Here is a 15865-nt window from a genome sequence, read left to right as displayed (position 1 = left end):
GCGCAATATCAACAGTCCACAAGGGGAAGTGCTAGAAGTCGGACCGGAAGTGGAAGTCGTCCGCGAAGGCTATTTCGCCGCTGTTGTCAGGAGTCTTCACGTTTTATTGCCAAGAGGTCTCTGTGATGATTTTGGTTGGTAGAGATTAGGAATTCTGTGAAGTCAGTAATAGAAGAGTTGTCTGTGGAATTAGTGATACTGGTTTCCGGACTCGGTGATGGGGGTCTGTGACGTCTGTTGATGGTTGTCTGTGACAGGGATTTCTCGGGTCATTGATGAGGCTCTTTGGGATGAGTGATTGGGGTTTAGGAGTCAGTGATGGGAGTCTGTGGTCAGTGACTGAGAGCCTGTAGGGTCAGCTGTGGTGATCGGTGAGGACTGTGATCAGCTTGCTTTCTGACTTGAGTTAAAAGTTCAGTTCTTTCAGTTTCAGCCTGTAATATAAAGATGAACAAGTTTTGATGTGTAGCAGTTTCCTATTGTTCACATCTAAGTGTTTAAAATTTTTTTCCAGTAATTGTTTTTCTTTGACCCATGAGTCATTTAGAAGTGCGCTTTATGTTTCAATTAGAGTCTGTGGGTGATGCTTCAGTCGAACAATTGCTTTATGGCCTAGTTCTTCCTCATTTTTCATAAATGTCACATCTATTACATGAAAACTGTAATATGTTCTCTAATTTGTATTGTTGTAGATATTAATCCCATGTTATATATATTATGTATCTCCTCACAGATTATTTTGTTGAGGAAGGTAAACTACTCACACTGGAAAAGTTATTTGTCCACTTGTCCTTTCTTCTTTCTGTCAGTTTCTGCTTTAGATATTTAAAACTATATTATTGGCACCAGTTGAGTGTACTGCTAATAATAGATATGACTGGCCGGGCGTGGTGGCTCACGCCTGTAATCCCAGCACTTTGGGTGGCGAGGTGGGCAGATCACCTGAGGTTAGGAGTTCGAGACCACCCTGGCCAGCTTGGTAAAACCCCACCTCTACCAAAAATACAAAAATTAGCCCGGTGTGTGGTGGGCGCCTGTAATCCCAACTACTGGGGAGGCTGAGACAGGAGAATCATTTGAACCTGGGAGGCGGAGGTTGCAGTGAGCCAAGATCATGCACTGCAGCTGGGGCGACAAGAGTGAAACTCCATCTCAAAAAAATAAAAATAATAGATATGACTAAACAGCTCAAAAGACATTATAGCAATTCAAGCCTTAACCAATAATTTATAAAAGAAATTTGCCTAAATGCTTTCCAGCAGTGGATGTTGTTTTTTTTTTTTTTTTTTTTGAGACAGAGTCTTGCTCTGTCACCCGGGCTGGAGTGCAATGCTGTGATCTCCGCTCACTGCAACCTCTGCCTCCCGGGTTCAAGCTATTCTCCTGTCTTAGCCTTGAGTAGCCTTCAGTAGCTGGGATTATAAGCGCTCGCCATCAAGCCTGGCTAATTTTTGTATTTTTAGTAGAGATGGGGTTTCGCCATGTTGGCCAGGCTAGTCTTGAACTCCTGGCCTCAAGTGATCCACCCGCCTTGGCCTCCCAAAGTGCTGGGATTACAAGTGTGAGCCATCGCGCCTGGTCTGTTAACTTTTTTAAAGCTTTTATGATTTTAAGGAAAATTTCTCTCTAATTGTTCTGATGCGTTTTTCTTTTTTTTTTTTTTTTTTTTTTTTTTTTTGAGACGGAGTTTCGCTCTGTCGCCCAGGCTGGAGTGCGGTGGCCGGATCTCAGCTCACTGCAAGCTCCGCCTCCCGGGTTCACGCCATTCTCCTGCCTCAGCCTCCTGAGTAGCTGGGACTACAGGCGCCCGCCACCTCGCCCGGCTAGTTTTTTTGTAGTTTTTAGTAGAGACGGGGTTTCACCGTGTTAGCCAGGATGGTCTCGATCTCCTGACCTCGCGATCCGCCCGTCTCGGCCTCCCAAAGTGCTAGGATTACAGGCTTGAGCCACCGCGCCCGGCCTGATGCGTTTTTCTTTTAGTTAAGTTGGTATCTTTTGGTAATTGCCATTTGCTTCCTTTTCTCTGAATTTTCATACCTTTTCCAGTTTCTTTTTTTTTTTTTTTTTTTTGGGCCTTTTTTGCTTAGTGATTGCTAGAGTTAACATTACAAGCAACCTATCGTCATATATCGAAAAAATGTTTTATATATCTTTATGTCAAATTGAATGGTTTATTTTAACATATAATTAGGAAACATATAATCAGAAATATCTGTTTTTTTTCTGTTATAGCTTCGGGTTTCCTGTCACGTGTAATAAGATCCCTATCATCCCACCACAATGCTATACAAATGTATAGTCTGAAAATTATTTTAACATCCTTAGGGGTTTTTAAAAATGCATGTATTTAAATGTTTAGTGCTGCTGGAATTTGTCCACTTAATAGTGTGAGGTGGGTTGGGCGCGGTGGCTCACGCCTGTAATCCCAGCCCTTTGGGAGGCTGAGGCAGGCGGATCACAAGGTCAGGAGATCAAGATCATCCTGGCCAACATGGTGAAACCCTGTCTCTACTAAAAATACAAAAAAATTTAGCTGAGCATGGTGGCATGCACCTAGTCCCAGCTACTCAGGAGACTGAAGAAGGAAATTGCTTGAACTCCAGAAGCGGAGGTTGCAGTGAGCTGAGGTCATGTCACTGCACTCCAGCCTGGCCACAGAGCGAGACTCCATCTTTTTTTTGTCTTTTTTTTTTTTTTTCCTTTTTGTGGAGAACGGGGTCTCGCTGTATTACCCAGGCAGGTCTCGAACTCCTGGGCTCAAGTTATCCTCCCGCCTCTGCCTCCCTGAGAGCTGGGATTACAGGCGTGAGCCACCGCGCCCGGCGACTCCATCTTAAAAAAAAAAAAAAGAAAAAGAAATAGTGTGAGGTGGAGATCTAGTTTGTTTTATTCCAGGTGCATGGCTAATTGCGTGCATCAATTAGGGATATGTATACAATGAATGCTGTGTGCACTCTCAATCACATATCATTTTGATTTCATATATAGATCAATATTGTCTGATATATTTATTATCTTGTTTTGATTACATGGTTTTCTGTATTAAGTTTTAATATAGTACATGGTAATTGCCGATATTTATTGCATGATTCTTGCATGGCAGGGAGGCATTGAGTACTTTAAAAGCATCACCTCATTTAATCTTAGTAACTGTGACACAGGCATTTTCATCCTTATTTCTGAAACAAAATCTGAGTAACTTCTTTATATTCTCATTGGTGAAAAGTGGTACAGCTGCAGTTCAAATCCACAGTAACGTTACTGTAAATTTCATGGCTTTTCCCATGTTTCAGCACTGTTCTCCACAGTTCTGAAAGTGTGGTTCTTGTACCAGCAGCATCAGCATTTCCTGGGCACTTATTAGAAAATAAAATTCTTAGGTCCTACCTTAGACCCATCGAAGGGGTGAAGCTGAGAATTTTAAACTATGTTTTAACAAGCCCTCCAGGTGACTTGAATGCACACGTATGTTTGGGAACGACTGCTCTGGTTTCTAGCACAGGGACCTGCACCTTGATGTATCCAGGAAGTGTTTATGTGGTGAATGTTGAATGACTATGTGGATGTTGTTTTTCTAGGTTCTTGGGTGTCTCTGGGGAGTCCCTGAGCCAGACCTTCCTCCACACTGCAGCCCACCTCTTCAGAGCAGCTCTGCTGAGTTCACAGATGACCAGTAAACTTCAGGCACCCTAGAGAAAAAGGGTTGAGATCCAGTGTGGCGATGCCAGCTAGTTGGACCTCACCCCAGAAATCCTCAGCCCTGACTCCAGAGGATCAGGGCAGCTCCTGTGAGGTGAGAAGGAGTCCCAGGGGGTGGAATTTCAGTCCAAGAGTAGAAAGCTCTGATCTGTCCCCAGAGCCTTAGGGCGGAGGCAGATAGGCCTTAGGAACCAGCTGGACTCTAGACTTGGTGCTCCTGAAAGAAAACTTGATCTTCCTGTCAAGAATGAACAACACATGGGTAGTGTCTCTATCTCTGAAGGCTACCTGTATAACAGTGGAGAGGTGGACTGTCAAGGAAAACTGTTGTTTATTTTGTCATCACACTATATTGATGTTTTGGCTGCAAATAGAATTCCTCGTTATGAGTGACTTTTGTTTGAGATTTTGAAAGCATTTTTTCATTTCTTCCTAAACCACCTCCTCAAACACAAATGTTTTCTCTATTTTCTTTGTCAAACTTGTTTTTCAGATGTTGCTTCTCCATTTCTTTTCTCTACCATTTTCTATTTATTTCCTGCTATCCATCCTGGGTAACTTTGACACCTTTTGCCTTCCAGCCCTTCTGTTAGCTTCTCATTACCGCTATCCACATTTTAACATAATGTTTTCAGTTTTTAAAACTCTAGTTTGCTTCCTTTTTTTTTTTTTTTTAAAGCGGAGTTTTGCTCTTGTTGCCCAGGCTGGAGTACAGTGGCACGATCTCAGCTCACTGCAACCTCCGCCTCCTGAGTTCAAGAGATTCTTCTGCCTCAGCTTCTCGAGTAGCTAGGACTACAGGCATGCACCACCTCGTCTGGCTAATTTTGTATTTTTAGTGGAGACAGGGTTTCTCCATGTTGATCGGGCTGGTCTCGACCTCATGATCTCAGGTGATCCGCCTGCCTCAGCCTGCCAAAGTGCTGGGATTACAGGCATGAGCCACCACACCTAACCCTGTTTGCATGATGTTATATAATATTCACTCATGATTGAATCTTAGGCATAGATGTAACTATTACTCTGGGAGGCGGAGGTTGCGGTGAGCCAAGATTGCACCATTGCGCTCCAGCCTGGGCAACAAAAGCAAAACTCTGTCTCAAAAAAAAAAAAAAAAAGAAGAAGAATTAGTGTCATTTTTACACAAACTCTTCCAGAAAATAAAAGAGGAAGACCACTTCCAAACTAACTTTGTACAGCCAGTATTACTGTGACATCAAAACCAAAGCACACAAAAAAAGAACACTATAGACCAGTATCTTTCATAATTTTAGATGCAAATATCCTCAGCAAGATATCAGCATACTGAATCCAGCAATGAATAAAAAGAATCATGTACTACAATAAACTGAAATTCACGGGGGGACCCTCTGTATCATTTTGTAATTCCCTGTGAATCTATCATTATTTCAAAATAAAAAGTTTAAAAAAATACTCCTAAAGAAAGATTATTCCAAAACATTTGGAATATTTTGGAATAGTTATGACTGGAAGATCGTTGACAAGACCCACTGCACAATTCACATGAGCGAATGTGAATTACAGTTGACCTTTGAACCACATGGGTTTGAACTATGTGGGCCCATTTGTAACACAGATTTTTTTTTTTTTTTTTCAGTAAAATTACACTGAGTGTGCCTCCCTTTCCTGCCCTCCCTTCCACCTTCACCTCTTCCCCTTTTGCCATGCAAAACAGCAAGGCCAAACTCTCCTCTTCCTCCTCTTCCTCTGCCTCCTTAACCTGAAGACAATAAGGGCAAAGACCTTCGTGATGATTCACTTCCACTTAATAAATAATAAATATATGTTCTCTTCCTTTTGATTTTCTTTAAAGCATTTTCCTTTCTCTAGCTGACTTTTATTATTAAAATACAAAATATAATACATATACAAAATACCGTGTTAGCCAGGCTGGTCTCGAACGCCTGACCTCGTTGATCCACCCGCCTTGGCCTCCCAAAGTGATGGGATTACAGGCATGAGCCACTGGGCCCGGCCAAGACAGCCTGTTTCAATGGCCAGTTTTGAAAAATGAGTAATTGACTGACTGTAGAACAGAACAAATAGCTGGAATAGATTTCTGTGTTCCACAAATTATGTAAAACTAGATTTTTTTTTTTTGAGACAGTCTTGCTCTATCACCCAGGCTGGAGTGCTGTGGCATGATCTCAGCTCACTGCAAACTCCACCTCCTGGGTTCAAGCGATTCTCCCACCTCAGCCTCCCAAGTAGCTGGGACTACAGGCACGTGCCACCAGCCTGGCTAATTTTTTGTATTTTTAATAGAGATGGCGTTTCACCATGTTGGTCAGGCTGGTCTCGAATGCCAAACCTCAGGTGATCCACCCACCTTGAACTCCCAAAGTGCTGGGATTACAGGCATGAGCCACCATGTCCAGCCCCCTCTGACATTCTTGCTTGGATTACAAGCGTGAGCCACTGCACCTGGCTAAAACTGGATACTTAATATGTGACCTATGTAAAATATAATTTCTTAGAAATTTCGTATTACTCAGGTGTATACGTTTGTCAGAAGTTCAAATGGCACAATAAAGATTGTTGCATTTCATTGTGTTGTACTAAATTTTACCTTATCAGGTTAACAAATGTTACACCCCAGTTAATGATTTGCATTTTGTGGTGCCTAAGAGAAGTGTAGTGATGACTACAATTTACACTGAAATACATAAAAAAAAAGTAAGATGGATCAATGCGTGATGAAGCAAGTAGAGTAAGGTGTTAAATGTAGAGCTAAGTAGTAGATGTATAGGTTTTTAATGTACAATTCTTTCTAATTTTCTTTTCTTTTTTTTTTTTTTTGAGACGGAGTCTTGCTCTGACACCCAGGCTGGAGTGCAGTGGCCAGATCTCAGCTCACTGCAAGCTCCGCCTCCCGGGTTCACGCCATTCTCCTGCCTCAGCCTCCCGAGTAGCTGGGACTACAGACGCCCACCAGGTCGCCCGGCTATTTTTTTGTATTTTTAAGTAGAGACGAGGTTTCACCGTATTAGCCAGGATGGTCTCAATCTCCTGACCTCGTGATCCGCCCGTCTCGGCCTCCCAAAGTGCTGGAATTACAGGCTTGAGCCACCGCGCCCGGCCCTAATTTTCTGAATGTTTAAAATTTTTCATAATAAGCTATTAGGGAAATGGGAGGCAGGTTATTTAAAAAGGAAGTAAATTGGCCAGGCACAGTGGCTCATGCTTGTAATCCCAGCACTTTGGGAAGCCGAGGTGGGAGGATCACAAGGTCAGAAGATCAAGACCAGTCTGGCCAACATGGTGAAACCCAGTCTCTACTAAAAATACAAAAATTAGCCGGGTATGGTGGCACATGCCTGTAATCCCAGCGCCTTGGGAGACTGATGCAGGAGAATTGCTTGAACCTGGGAGGCAGAGGTTGCAGTGAGCCAAGATCACTCCATTGCACTCCAGCCTGGGCAAAAAGAGCAAAACTCCATGTCAAGGGAAAAAAATAAAAGGCCAGGCACAGTGGCTCCCGCCTATAATCTCAGCACTTTGGGAGGTGGAGGTGGGCGGATCACGAGGTCACAAGGTCAGGAGATCGAGACCATCCTGGCCAACATGGTGAAACCCCATCTTTACTAAAAATAACAAAAATTAGCTGGGCATGGTGTTGCGCGCCTGTAATTCCAGCTACTCGGGAGTCTGATGCAGGAGAATCACTTGAACCTGGGAGGCGGAGGTTGCAGTGAGCCAAGATTGCACCACTGCACTCCAGCCTGGGTGACAGAGCAAGACTGTGTCTCAAAAAAAAAAAAAAAAAGGAAATAAATTAAAAACAAAACCCACATTCCATAATCCCAGAATCTAGTCACTCCACTCTGCAAAGCTGACTATGCACATTGAACAGGAATGTGCCCTTACAGGGATCAGTGTCCTTCAGGGATGTGGCTATCAATTTCAGCAGAGAGGAATGGCAGCACCTCGACCTTTCTCAGAGAAACCTGTACCGGGATGTGATGCTGGAGACCTACAGCCACCTGCTCTCAGTAGGTAAGCATAGTCACCTTGGTATCTGAAAGGAGGCCTCACTGAGAGTGTTTTCATTCTCAGTTGATGAATGCTGTTGGCATCTTGAATAGGTGATGGTTTTGTCCTTTTTTCCTCCAGGGTTCTCGGTTTGTTTAGGGCACTCAGAATATTACTCTTCTCAGAGATATCTGGTTACTTTCCTAAAGAACAAACTGTCATCGAACAATAAGACTGTATTGGCTGGGCTCTGAAACATAATTAGCTGGACCCAGACCTTTATCATTTCCCATGAACAGGGTATCAAGTTCCTAAACCAGAGGTGGTCATGTTGGAGCAAGGAAAGGAACCATGGGCACTGCAGGGTGACAGGCCACGTCAGAGCTGCCCAGGTAAGTGAAGTGAGGTGAGTGTGACTCATATTAGATGGGAGACAGGAGGAAATCTCAGCTGTCTTGAAAAACACTGGAACCTGTGAAGTGCTGTTACGACCACTCTTCAGGAAGGTTCTGAATTTTTTGTATTTCTTGATGCATCTCAGATCACTAAATGCCTTCTACCTGGATGACCTTCCTTGTTGATTATAAGTCATGTGCCAGTCAGCCTCATTAAAGATATATCTTCATTATGTTCTTTTTCTGTAACATTCTTTTTTTCCCTACCTTCCATATTATCCTAGAGTCTCTTGTTTACATCCAGGCATTCCCGGATCTGCTTTCTTTCAAAATTACTCTGTGTCACACACTCCCACTCCTGCTACACCCCTTTTATTTCTGTCTTTCTCACTGTAAGAGGCCTCAGAACTTTATCTCTGGGCCAGGTGTGGTTGCTCATGCCTGAAATCCCAGCACTTTGGGAGGCCTTGGTGGATGTATCTCTTGAGGTCAGGAGTTTGAAACCAGCCTGGACAGCATGACAAAACCCCGTCTCTACTAAAAATACAAAAATTAGCTGGGTGTGGGCCGGGCGCGGTGGCTCAAACCTGTAATCCCAGCACTTTGGGAGGCCGAGACGGGCGGATCACGAGGTCAGGAGATCGAGACCATCCTGGCTAACACGGTGAAACCCCGTCTCTACTAAAAAATACAAAAAACTAGCCAGGCGAGGTGGCGGGCGCCTGTAGTCCCAGCTACTCGGGAGGCTGAGGCAGGAGAATGGCATGAATCCGGGAGGCAGAGCTTGCAGTGAGCTGAGATCCGGCCACTGCACTCCAGCCTGGGCAACAGAGCGAGACTCCATCTCAAAAAAAAAAAAAAAAAAAAAAAATTAGCTGGGTGTGGTGGTGCATGCCTGCAATCCCAGTTACTTGGGAGGCTGAGGTACAAGAATCACTTGAATCCGGGAAGTGGAGGTTGCAGTGAGCCAACATCATGCCACTGCACTCCAGCCTGGGTGACAAAGCAAGACTCAGTCTAAAAAAGAAAAAAAAAAAAAGAACTTTATTTCCAATCAGGCTTTCTAACTATTTTCGCTGTAGGAATGGCCATGAGATTTCTCATATCTTCCCAGTCTTTCAGGCCTTTCATCCAGCTGACGACTTGGGAATCATTGTCACTTAATCTTTGGGAATACCTCTCTGCTGTGTTTGACATGATATGATTAATCACCCTTTCTCACATTTCCGTCTGATGTTGCTTGAGCGATTCCACACTGTTAGGGTCTCTCTGCCTGGTTGGCTTTTTTTGTTCATTTGTTTGTTTGAGATGGAGTCTCACTCTGTCACCCAGGCTGCAGTGCAGTGGCGCAATCTTGGCTCACTGCAATCTCCACCTCCCAGGTTCAAATGATTCTCTTGCCTCAGCCTCCCAAGTAGCTGGGATTACAGGTGCGTGCCACCATGCCTGGCTAATTTTTGTATTTTTATTTTTATGTATTTATTTTTGAGATGGAGTTTCAGTCTTGTTGCCCAGACTGGAGTGCAATGGTGTGATCTCAGCTCACCGCAACCTCTGCCTCCCGGGTTCAAGCAATTCTCCTGCCTCAGCCTCCCGAGTAGCTGGGATTATAGGCATGAGCCACCATGCCCAGCTAACATTGTATTTTTAGTAGAGACAGGGTTTCTCCGTTTTGGTCAGGCTGGTCTCGAACTCCCAACCTCAGGTGATCTGCCCACCTCAACTTCCCAAAGTGCTGGGATTACAGGCGTGAGCCACCGTGCCTGGGCTTATTTGTTTTTGTCATGCTTTATTTTTATATTTTACCCGATGAGGTCTGAGTTTAATCATTGTCTTTAGTTTAGGACACACTATGACCATGAAAGTGGGTAAAGATTCTCTCTTATTTTTGTGATAAAATCTCCTATTCTCTCTTTCCCCGCACCCATCTCCCTTCCCACCAGAAGCCACTGTTTTGTATAATGGAAGCATTTTTTAATTCGAGCATGTTGTAAAATTTAAAGTGAATTAGGGGTATGGATCATTAATTTATATAAATCTTATTATGCTATATATCATGTTTTTTGCCTTACTTTTTCCATGTCTATTCATGGTGTTATCTGTTCATCTAGTTTATTTCTTTTAACTGCTGAATTATTCCCCAGAATGTTTCATATAAGTAGTGTCACACCCTCCTCATCCAATTACCCACCCTTACCCTTTTCTCTGTGTTCAATCTGGATGAGCCATTTTTAACTTCCGCTCTAGCCTCTGCTAGCTGCTCTATGAGCAAAAAGTGACTTATTATCCCTTGAAAAGGGGCATTTGGATTCCAAACCTTTTTTCCAGGGAATCTCTGGGAAAAAAAAGACTTCTTTCCACAATGCAAGGGAAGATGATGACAGAGATGATGTGCGATTGTATTTCATTCTAGAATAACTGTGACAGATTGATAACCAGATACAGTATTATCAGAAAAGAAAATAAATATCTAGGCCGGGCGCGGTGGCTCACGCCTGTAATCCCAGCACTTTAGGAGGCCGAGACAGGCGGATCATGAGGTCAGGAGATCGAGACCATCATGGCTAACACTGTGAAATCCCGTCTCTACTAAAAATACAAAAAATTAGCCAGGCGCGGTGGCAGGCGCCTGTAGTCCCAGCTACATGGGAGGCTGAGGCAGGAGAATGGCGTGAACCCAGAAGGCGGAGCTTGTAGTGAGTGGAAATCGGGCCACTGCACTCCAGCCTGGGTGACAAAGCGAGACTCTGTCTCAAAAAAAAGAAAAGAAATATCTAAGTGATGTTGCTTTAATCAAGAAAATATTGCCGGGCACGGTGGCTCAAGCCTGTAATCCCAGCACTTTGGGAGGCCGAGACGGGCGGATCACGAGGTCAGGAGATCGAGACCATCCTGGCTAACACGGTGAAACCCCGTCTCTACTAAAAATACAAAAAACTAGCCGGGCGAGGTGGCGGGCGCCTGTAGTCCCAGCTACTCCGGAGGCTGAGGCAGGAGAATGGTGTAAACTCGGGAAGCGGAGCTTGCAGTGAGCTGAGATCCGGCCACTGCACTCCAGCCCGGGCGACAGAGCAAGACTCCATCTCAAAAAAAAAAAAAAAAAAAAGAAAATATTAACTACAAATAGGCATTATGAATATAAGGCTATCAGAAGAACAATTCATGTGAACCCAAACATATTACATCCCTGTAAAAACACTATCAATGTGACTCATTTGGAAATGGCTTGAAGCATAATTTAGATTTACACATTCATTATAGAAATGATGCCTCTAAGAATGTTAAGAAGAGTACTAAATATGGTAAAATGTCTTTCTATACTTACTGTGAATGTACTCCAACAGGAGAGAAATTATGGGACCATAATCAACATAGAAAAATCATTGGTTATAAACCAGCCTTCTCTCAAGATCAAAAAATTTATCCTAGGGAAAAATCCTATGGATGTGCCGAATTTGGAAAGAGCTTCACCTGGAACTCACAGTTCAAGGTACATCTGAAAGTTCCTACAGGAGAAAAACTCTATGTATGTATTGAATGCGGGAGGGCTTTTGTACAGAAGCCAGAATTCAGTACACATCAGAAAACCCATATGAGAGAGAAGCCCCATAAGTGCAATGAATGTGGAAAATCCTTTTTTCAAGTATCATCTCTTTTCAGGCATCAGAGAATTCATACCAGAGAAAAACTATATGAATGTAGTGAATGTGGGAAAGGCTTCCCTTATAACTCAGATCTCAGTATACACGAGAAAATTCATACTGGAGAGAGACACCATGAATGCACTGACTGTGGCAAAGCATTCACACAAAAGTCCACACTCAAGATGCATCAGAAAATCCACACAGGCGACAGATCCTATATCTGTATTAAATGTGGACAGGCCTTCATCCAGAAAACACAATTGATTGCACACCGAAGAATTCATACTGGAGAAAAACCATATGAGTGCAGTAACTGTGGCAAATCCTTCATTTCCAAGTCACAACTTCAGGTACATCAACGCGTTCACACGAGAGTGAAGCCCTATATATGTACCGAATATGGGAAGGTCTTCAGCAATAATTCCAACCTCATTACACATGAAAAAGTTCAAAGTAGACAGAAATCTTCCATATGTACTGAGTGTGGGAAGGCCTTTACCTACAGGTCAGAGTTGATTATTCATCAGAGAATTCACACTGGAGAGAAACCGTATGAATGCAGTGACTGTGGAAAAGCCTTCACTCAGAAGTCAACACTCACAGTGCATCAGAGAATTCATACAGGAGAAAAATCATATGTATGCATGAAATGTGGACTGGCCTTCATCCGGAAGGCACACTTGGTTACACATCAAATAATTCATACTGGAGAGAAACCTTATAAATGTGGTCACTGTGGGAAATTGTTTACTTCCAAGTCACAACTCCATGTTCATAAACGAATTCACACAGGAGAAAAACCCTATATGTGCAATAAATGTGGGAAGGCATTCACCAACCGGTCAAATCTCATTACACATCAGAAAACTCATACAGGAGAGAAATCTTATATATGTTCCAAGTGTGGAAAGGCCTTCACCCAGAGGTCAGACTTGATTACACATCAGAGAATCCATACTGGGGAGAAGCCTTATGAATGCAATACTTGTGGAAAAGCCTTCACTCAGAAGTCAAATCTTAATATACACCAGAAAATTCATACTGGAGAGAGACAGTATGAATGCCACGAATGTGGGAAAGCCTTCAACCAGAAGTCAATACTCATTGTTCATCAGAAAATTCATACAGGAGAGAAACCCTATGTATGCACTGAGTGTGGAAGAGCTTTCATCCGCAAGTCAAACTTTATTACTCATCAAAGAATTCATACCGGAGAGAAGCCTTATGAATGCAGTGATTGTGGGAAATCCTTTACCTCCAAGTCTCAGCTCCTGGTGCATCAGCCAGTTCACACAGGAGAGAAACCCTATGTGTGTGCCGAGTGTGGGAAGGCCTTTAGTGGCAGGTCAAATCTCAGTAAGCACCAGAAAACTCATACCGGAGAAAAGCCCTACATTTGTTCTGAATGTGGGAAGACCTTTCGACAGAAGTCAGAGTTGATTACACATTATAGAATTCATACTGGAGAGAAACCGTACGAGTGCAGTGACTGTGGGAAGTCTTTCACTAAAAAATCACAGCTCCAAGTGCATCAAAGAATTCACACCGGAGAGAAGCCTTACGTGTGTGCTGAGTGTGGGAAGGCCTTCAGCAACAGGTCAAATTTGAATAAACATCAGACAACACACACTGGAGACAAACCCTACAAGTGTGGCATCTGTGGGAAAGGCTTCGTTCAGAAATCAGTGTTCAGCGTCCATCAGAGCAGCCACACTTGAGAGAAACAGTGTGAGAAAACCCTACTGAGGGTTGGGTCTGATTGTACCCACTGTTGCGTGCATGCAGCAGAGAAATATGTATATTATTGTAAATAGAAACAGCCACATCAGAATGTCACACATGGCTGTTCTGGAGAGGGCCTCTGAGAAGGCACTGAATGAGGCGAGGGACCCTTCCTGCATTGTCACCATCCCCAGCAAACCTTGGGGCATTATTCATACTGACAAGGAACCAAGTCAGTTTGGTGAAGAGGAAAAGCCTTCTCATGAAAACGACAATAGAACACTGTTACCAAATTCTTCATAAGAAAGATCATATTAGGGGAATGATAATCCTATTTACTGTGGATTAGGCATAATTTGAATGGTAAGACAGTTTGAATGGTAAGACAATATATATGATAGTGATGAATCCTTCTGTAAGTTGTTCCAGAACACACTGTCTAGCAGGATTGTGGGTGTTTTCTCATTCTTCTTTTGAATCCAACACAGTTGTGCATGTCCAGTTCCCCATTGAGTATTTCTATCAAGCAAGAGATACCGCAATAAGACAAACTCCCTATCTATTCAGACACAGACCTCAGAGTGTATGTTGAGTCCCCACTGTCATAGAAAAAGACTTGCAGCCCCCTTCATTATCTACCAGGACTGTCTCTGAGCCCCACAGGTCCTCAGCACATTGTGTTTGATACCTAGCACAGTGTTTTTTCTCTTTCTTTCTTTTTTTTTTTTTTTTGAGACAGAGTCTCACCCTGTCGGCAAGCTGGAGTGCAGTGGCGCTATCTTGGCTCACTGCAACCTCCGTCTCCCGGGCTCAAGCAGTTCTCTTGCTTCAATCTCCCGAGTAGCTGGGATTGCACGTGCCACCACACCCAGCTAACTTTTGTATTTTTAGTAGAGACAGGGGTTTCACCATGCTGGCCAGGCTGATCTCGAACTCCTGACCTCATGATCTGCCCGCCTCGGCCTCCCAAAGTGCTGGGGTTACAGACATGAGCCACTGCGCCCAGCCCAGCTTAGTGTTTTGTTTTGTTTTGTTTTGTTTTTTTTTGAGGCGGAGTCTCGCTCTGTCACCCGGACTGGAGTGCAGTGGCTGGATCTCAGCTCACTGCAAGCTCCGCCTCCCGGGTTCCCGCCATTCTCCTGCCTCAGCCTCCCGAGTAGCTGGGACTACAGGCGCCCGCCACCTCACCCGGCTAGTTTTTGTATTTTTAGTAGAGACGGGGTTTCACCGTGTTAGCCAGGATGGTCTCGATCTCCTGACCTCGTGATCCACCCGTCTCGGCCTCCCAAAGTGCTGGGATTACAGGCTTGAGCCACCACACCCGGCCTCAGCATAGTGTTTTGTACACTCCCACCACCCTCCAGAAAGCCTCTGAGGTTAGAATTTGCAGGTCATCTGGGACAACTTAAATTCTTCTTCTGCTATTACAATTCTTCCCACTGAGTTGCCTGCCTCTTTTTTTTTTTTTAATTTACTTGTCGCTGAGTTGAAGCTCAGCATTTTACTTTCCATAATGATGTGACTTTCGTAAGTTGGTAACTCATGAAATCAATCTTACATTATATGAGATATGAGATAAATCATAAATCATATGAAATCGATAACTCAGGCCAGGCGTGGTGGCTCACTCCTGTAATCCCAGCACTTTGGGAGGCCGAGGCAGGTGGATCACCTGAGATTGGGAGTTCAAGACCAGCCTGACCAACATGGAGAAACCCCATCTCTACTAAAAATACAAAATTAGCCAGGCATGGTGGCGCATGCCTGTAATCCCAGCTACTCGGGAGGCTGAGGCAGGAGAACTGCTTGAACCCAGGAGGCGGAGGTTGTGGTGAGCTGAGATCGTGCCATTGCACTCCAGCCTGGGCAAAAAGAGCAAAACTCCATCTCAAAAAAAAAAAAAAAAAAGAACTCGATAACTCATGAAAACTAACCCCACCTTATGTTCACTGTCGACTGTGTCCATGTTCATTCCATGTACCCCACAAGGACCTTCCCCGCCATGTGCCTCAAACATCAGTTCAGTTCCTGACTGAGGGCCTTTGTATTTGCAGTGCGCGTTGCAAAGAGCACAATTCTTTATTTTATCTGTGACTTGTCTCTCATGTCTTTTTTTCCATGACACCTCCTCACAAGGCCTTCCCTGCCTGCCTGATTTAAATTTCCAGCCCCTTACCCTTCCTCCTTTTTTCTTCTCCCTAGCACTTTCCACCATAGTGCCTGGTATATTTTGCTCATTTCTCTGTGGCTTCTACACTAGAAAATACTCACCACTATGAGTCTAGACTCATGACTGCCATACAGCAGGCATTCCATAAATGCCCCTGTGGAGAGTTGACCTGTGCTTCTTGCGTGACTTCTGTCTGATTTTTTCTGTGTTGCAGCATAAGAAGTGCTAACAGGGAGAATCAA

General features: G+C 43.9%; 1 protein-coding gene across 2 annotated transcripts; it reads left to right on the top strand.

Annotated features, from left to right (window-relative positions):
• Positions 1-23: 23 nt before the first annotated feature.
• On the top strand, positions 24-13861 carry ZNF585B (zinc finger protein 585B). 2 transcript variants are annotated; one of them, XM_030942995.1, is made up of 5 exons: positions 24-116; positions 3579-3793; positions 7590-7716; positions 7992-8084; positions 11432-13861. In XM_030942995.1, the coding sequence occupies exons 2-5, from the start codon at positions 3722-3724 to the stop codon at positions 13447-13449; spliced, it is 2310 nt and encodes a 769-aa protein (XP_030798855.1). In that variant the 5' UTR covers positions 24-116; positions 3579-3721; the 3' UTR covers positions 13450-13861. The 2 variants fall into 2 exon arrangements, with proteins under 2 accessions (XP_030798855.1, XP_030798856.1); XM_030942996.1 differs by having other exon boundaries at positions 29-134.
• The last annotated feature ends 2004 nt before the right edge of the window (positions 13862-15865 follow it).

The sequence above is a fragment of the Rhinopithecus roxellana genome, chromosome 12, assembly GCF_007565055.1.
Source record: "Rhinopithecus roxellana isolate Shanxi Qingling chromosome 12, ASM756505v1, whole genome shotgun sequence".
Lineage (NCBI taxonomy): Eukaryota > Metazoa > Chordata > Mammalia > Primates > Cercopithecidae > Rhinopithecus > Rhinopithecus roxellana.
The sequence above is the reverse complement of the archived record's forward strand: the minus strand, read 5'-3'. Positions and strand labels throughout refer to the sequence as shown.

Excerpts from the sequence above, each read along its gene's own strand:
- ZNF585B (XM_030942995.1), top strand. The coding sequence starts at position 3,722 with ATGCCAGCTAGTTGGACCTCACCCCAGAAATCCTCAGCCCTGACTCCA. Across the intron at positions 3,794-7,589 it reads ATCAGGGCAGCTCCTGTGAG|GGATCAGTGTCCTTCAGGGA; the intron begins GTGAGAAGGAGT and ends GTGCCCTTACAG. Across the intron at positions 7,717-7,991 it reads CAGCCACCTGCTCTCAGTAG|GGTATCAAGTTCCTAAACCA; the intron begins GTAAGCATAGTC and ends TCCCATGAACAG.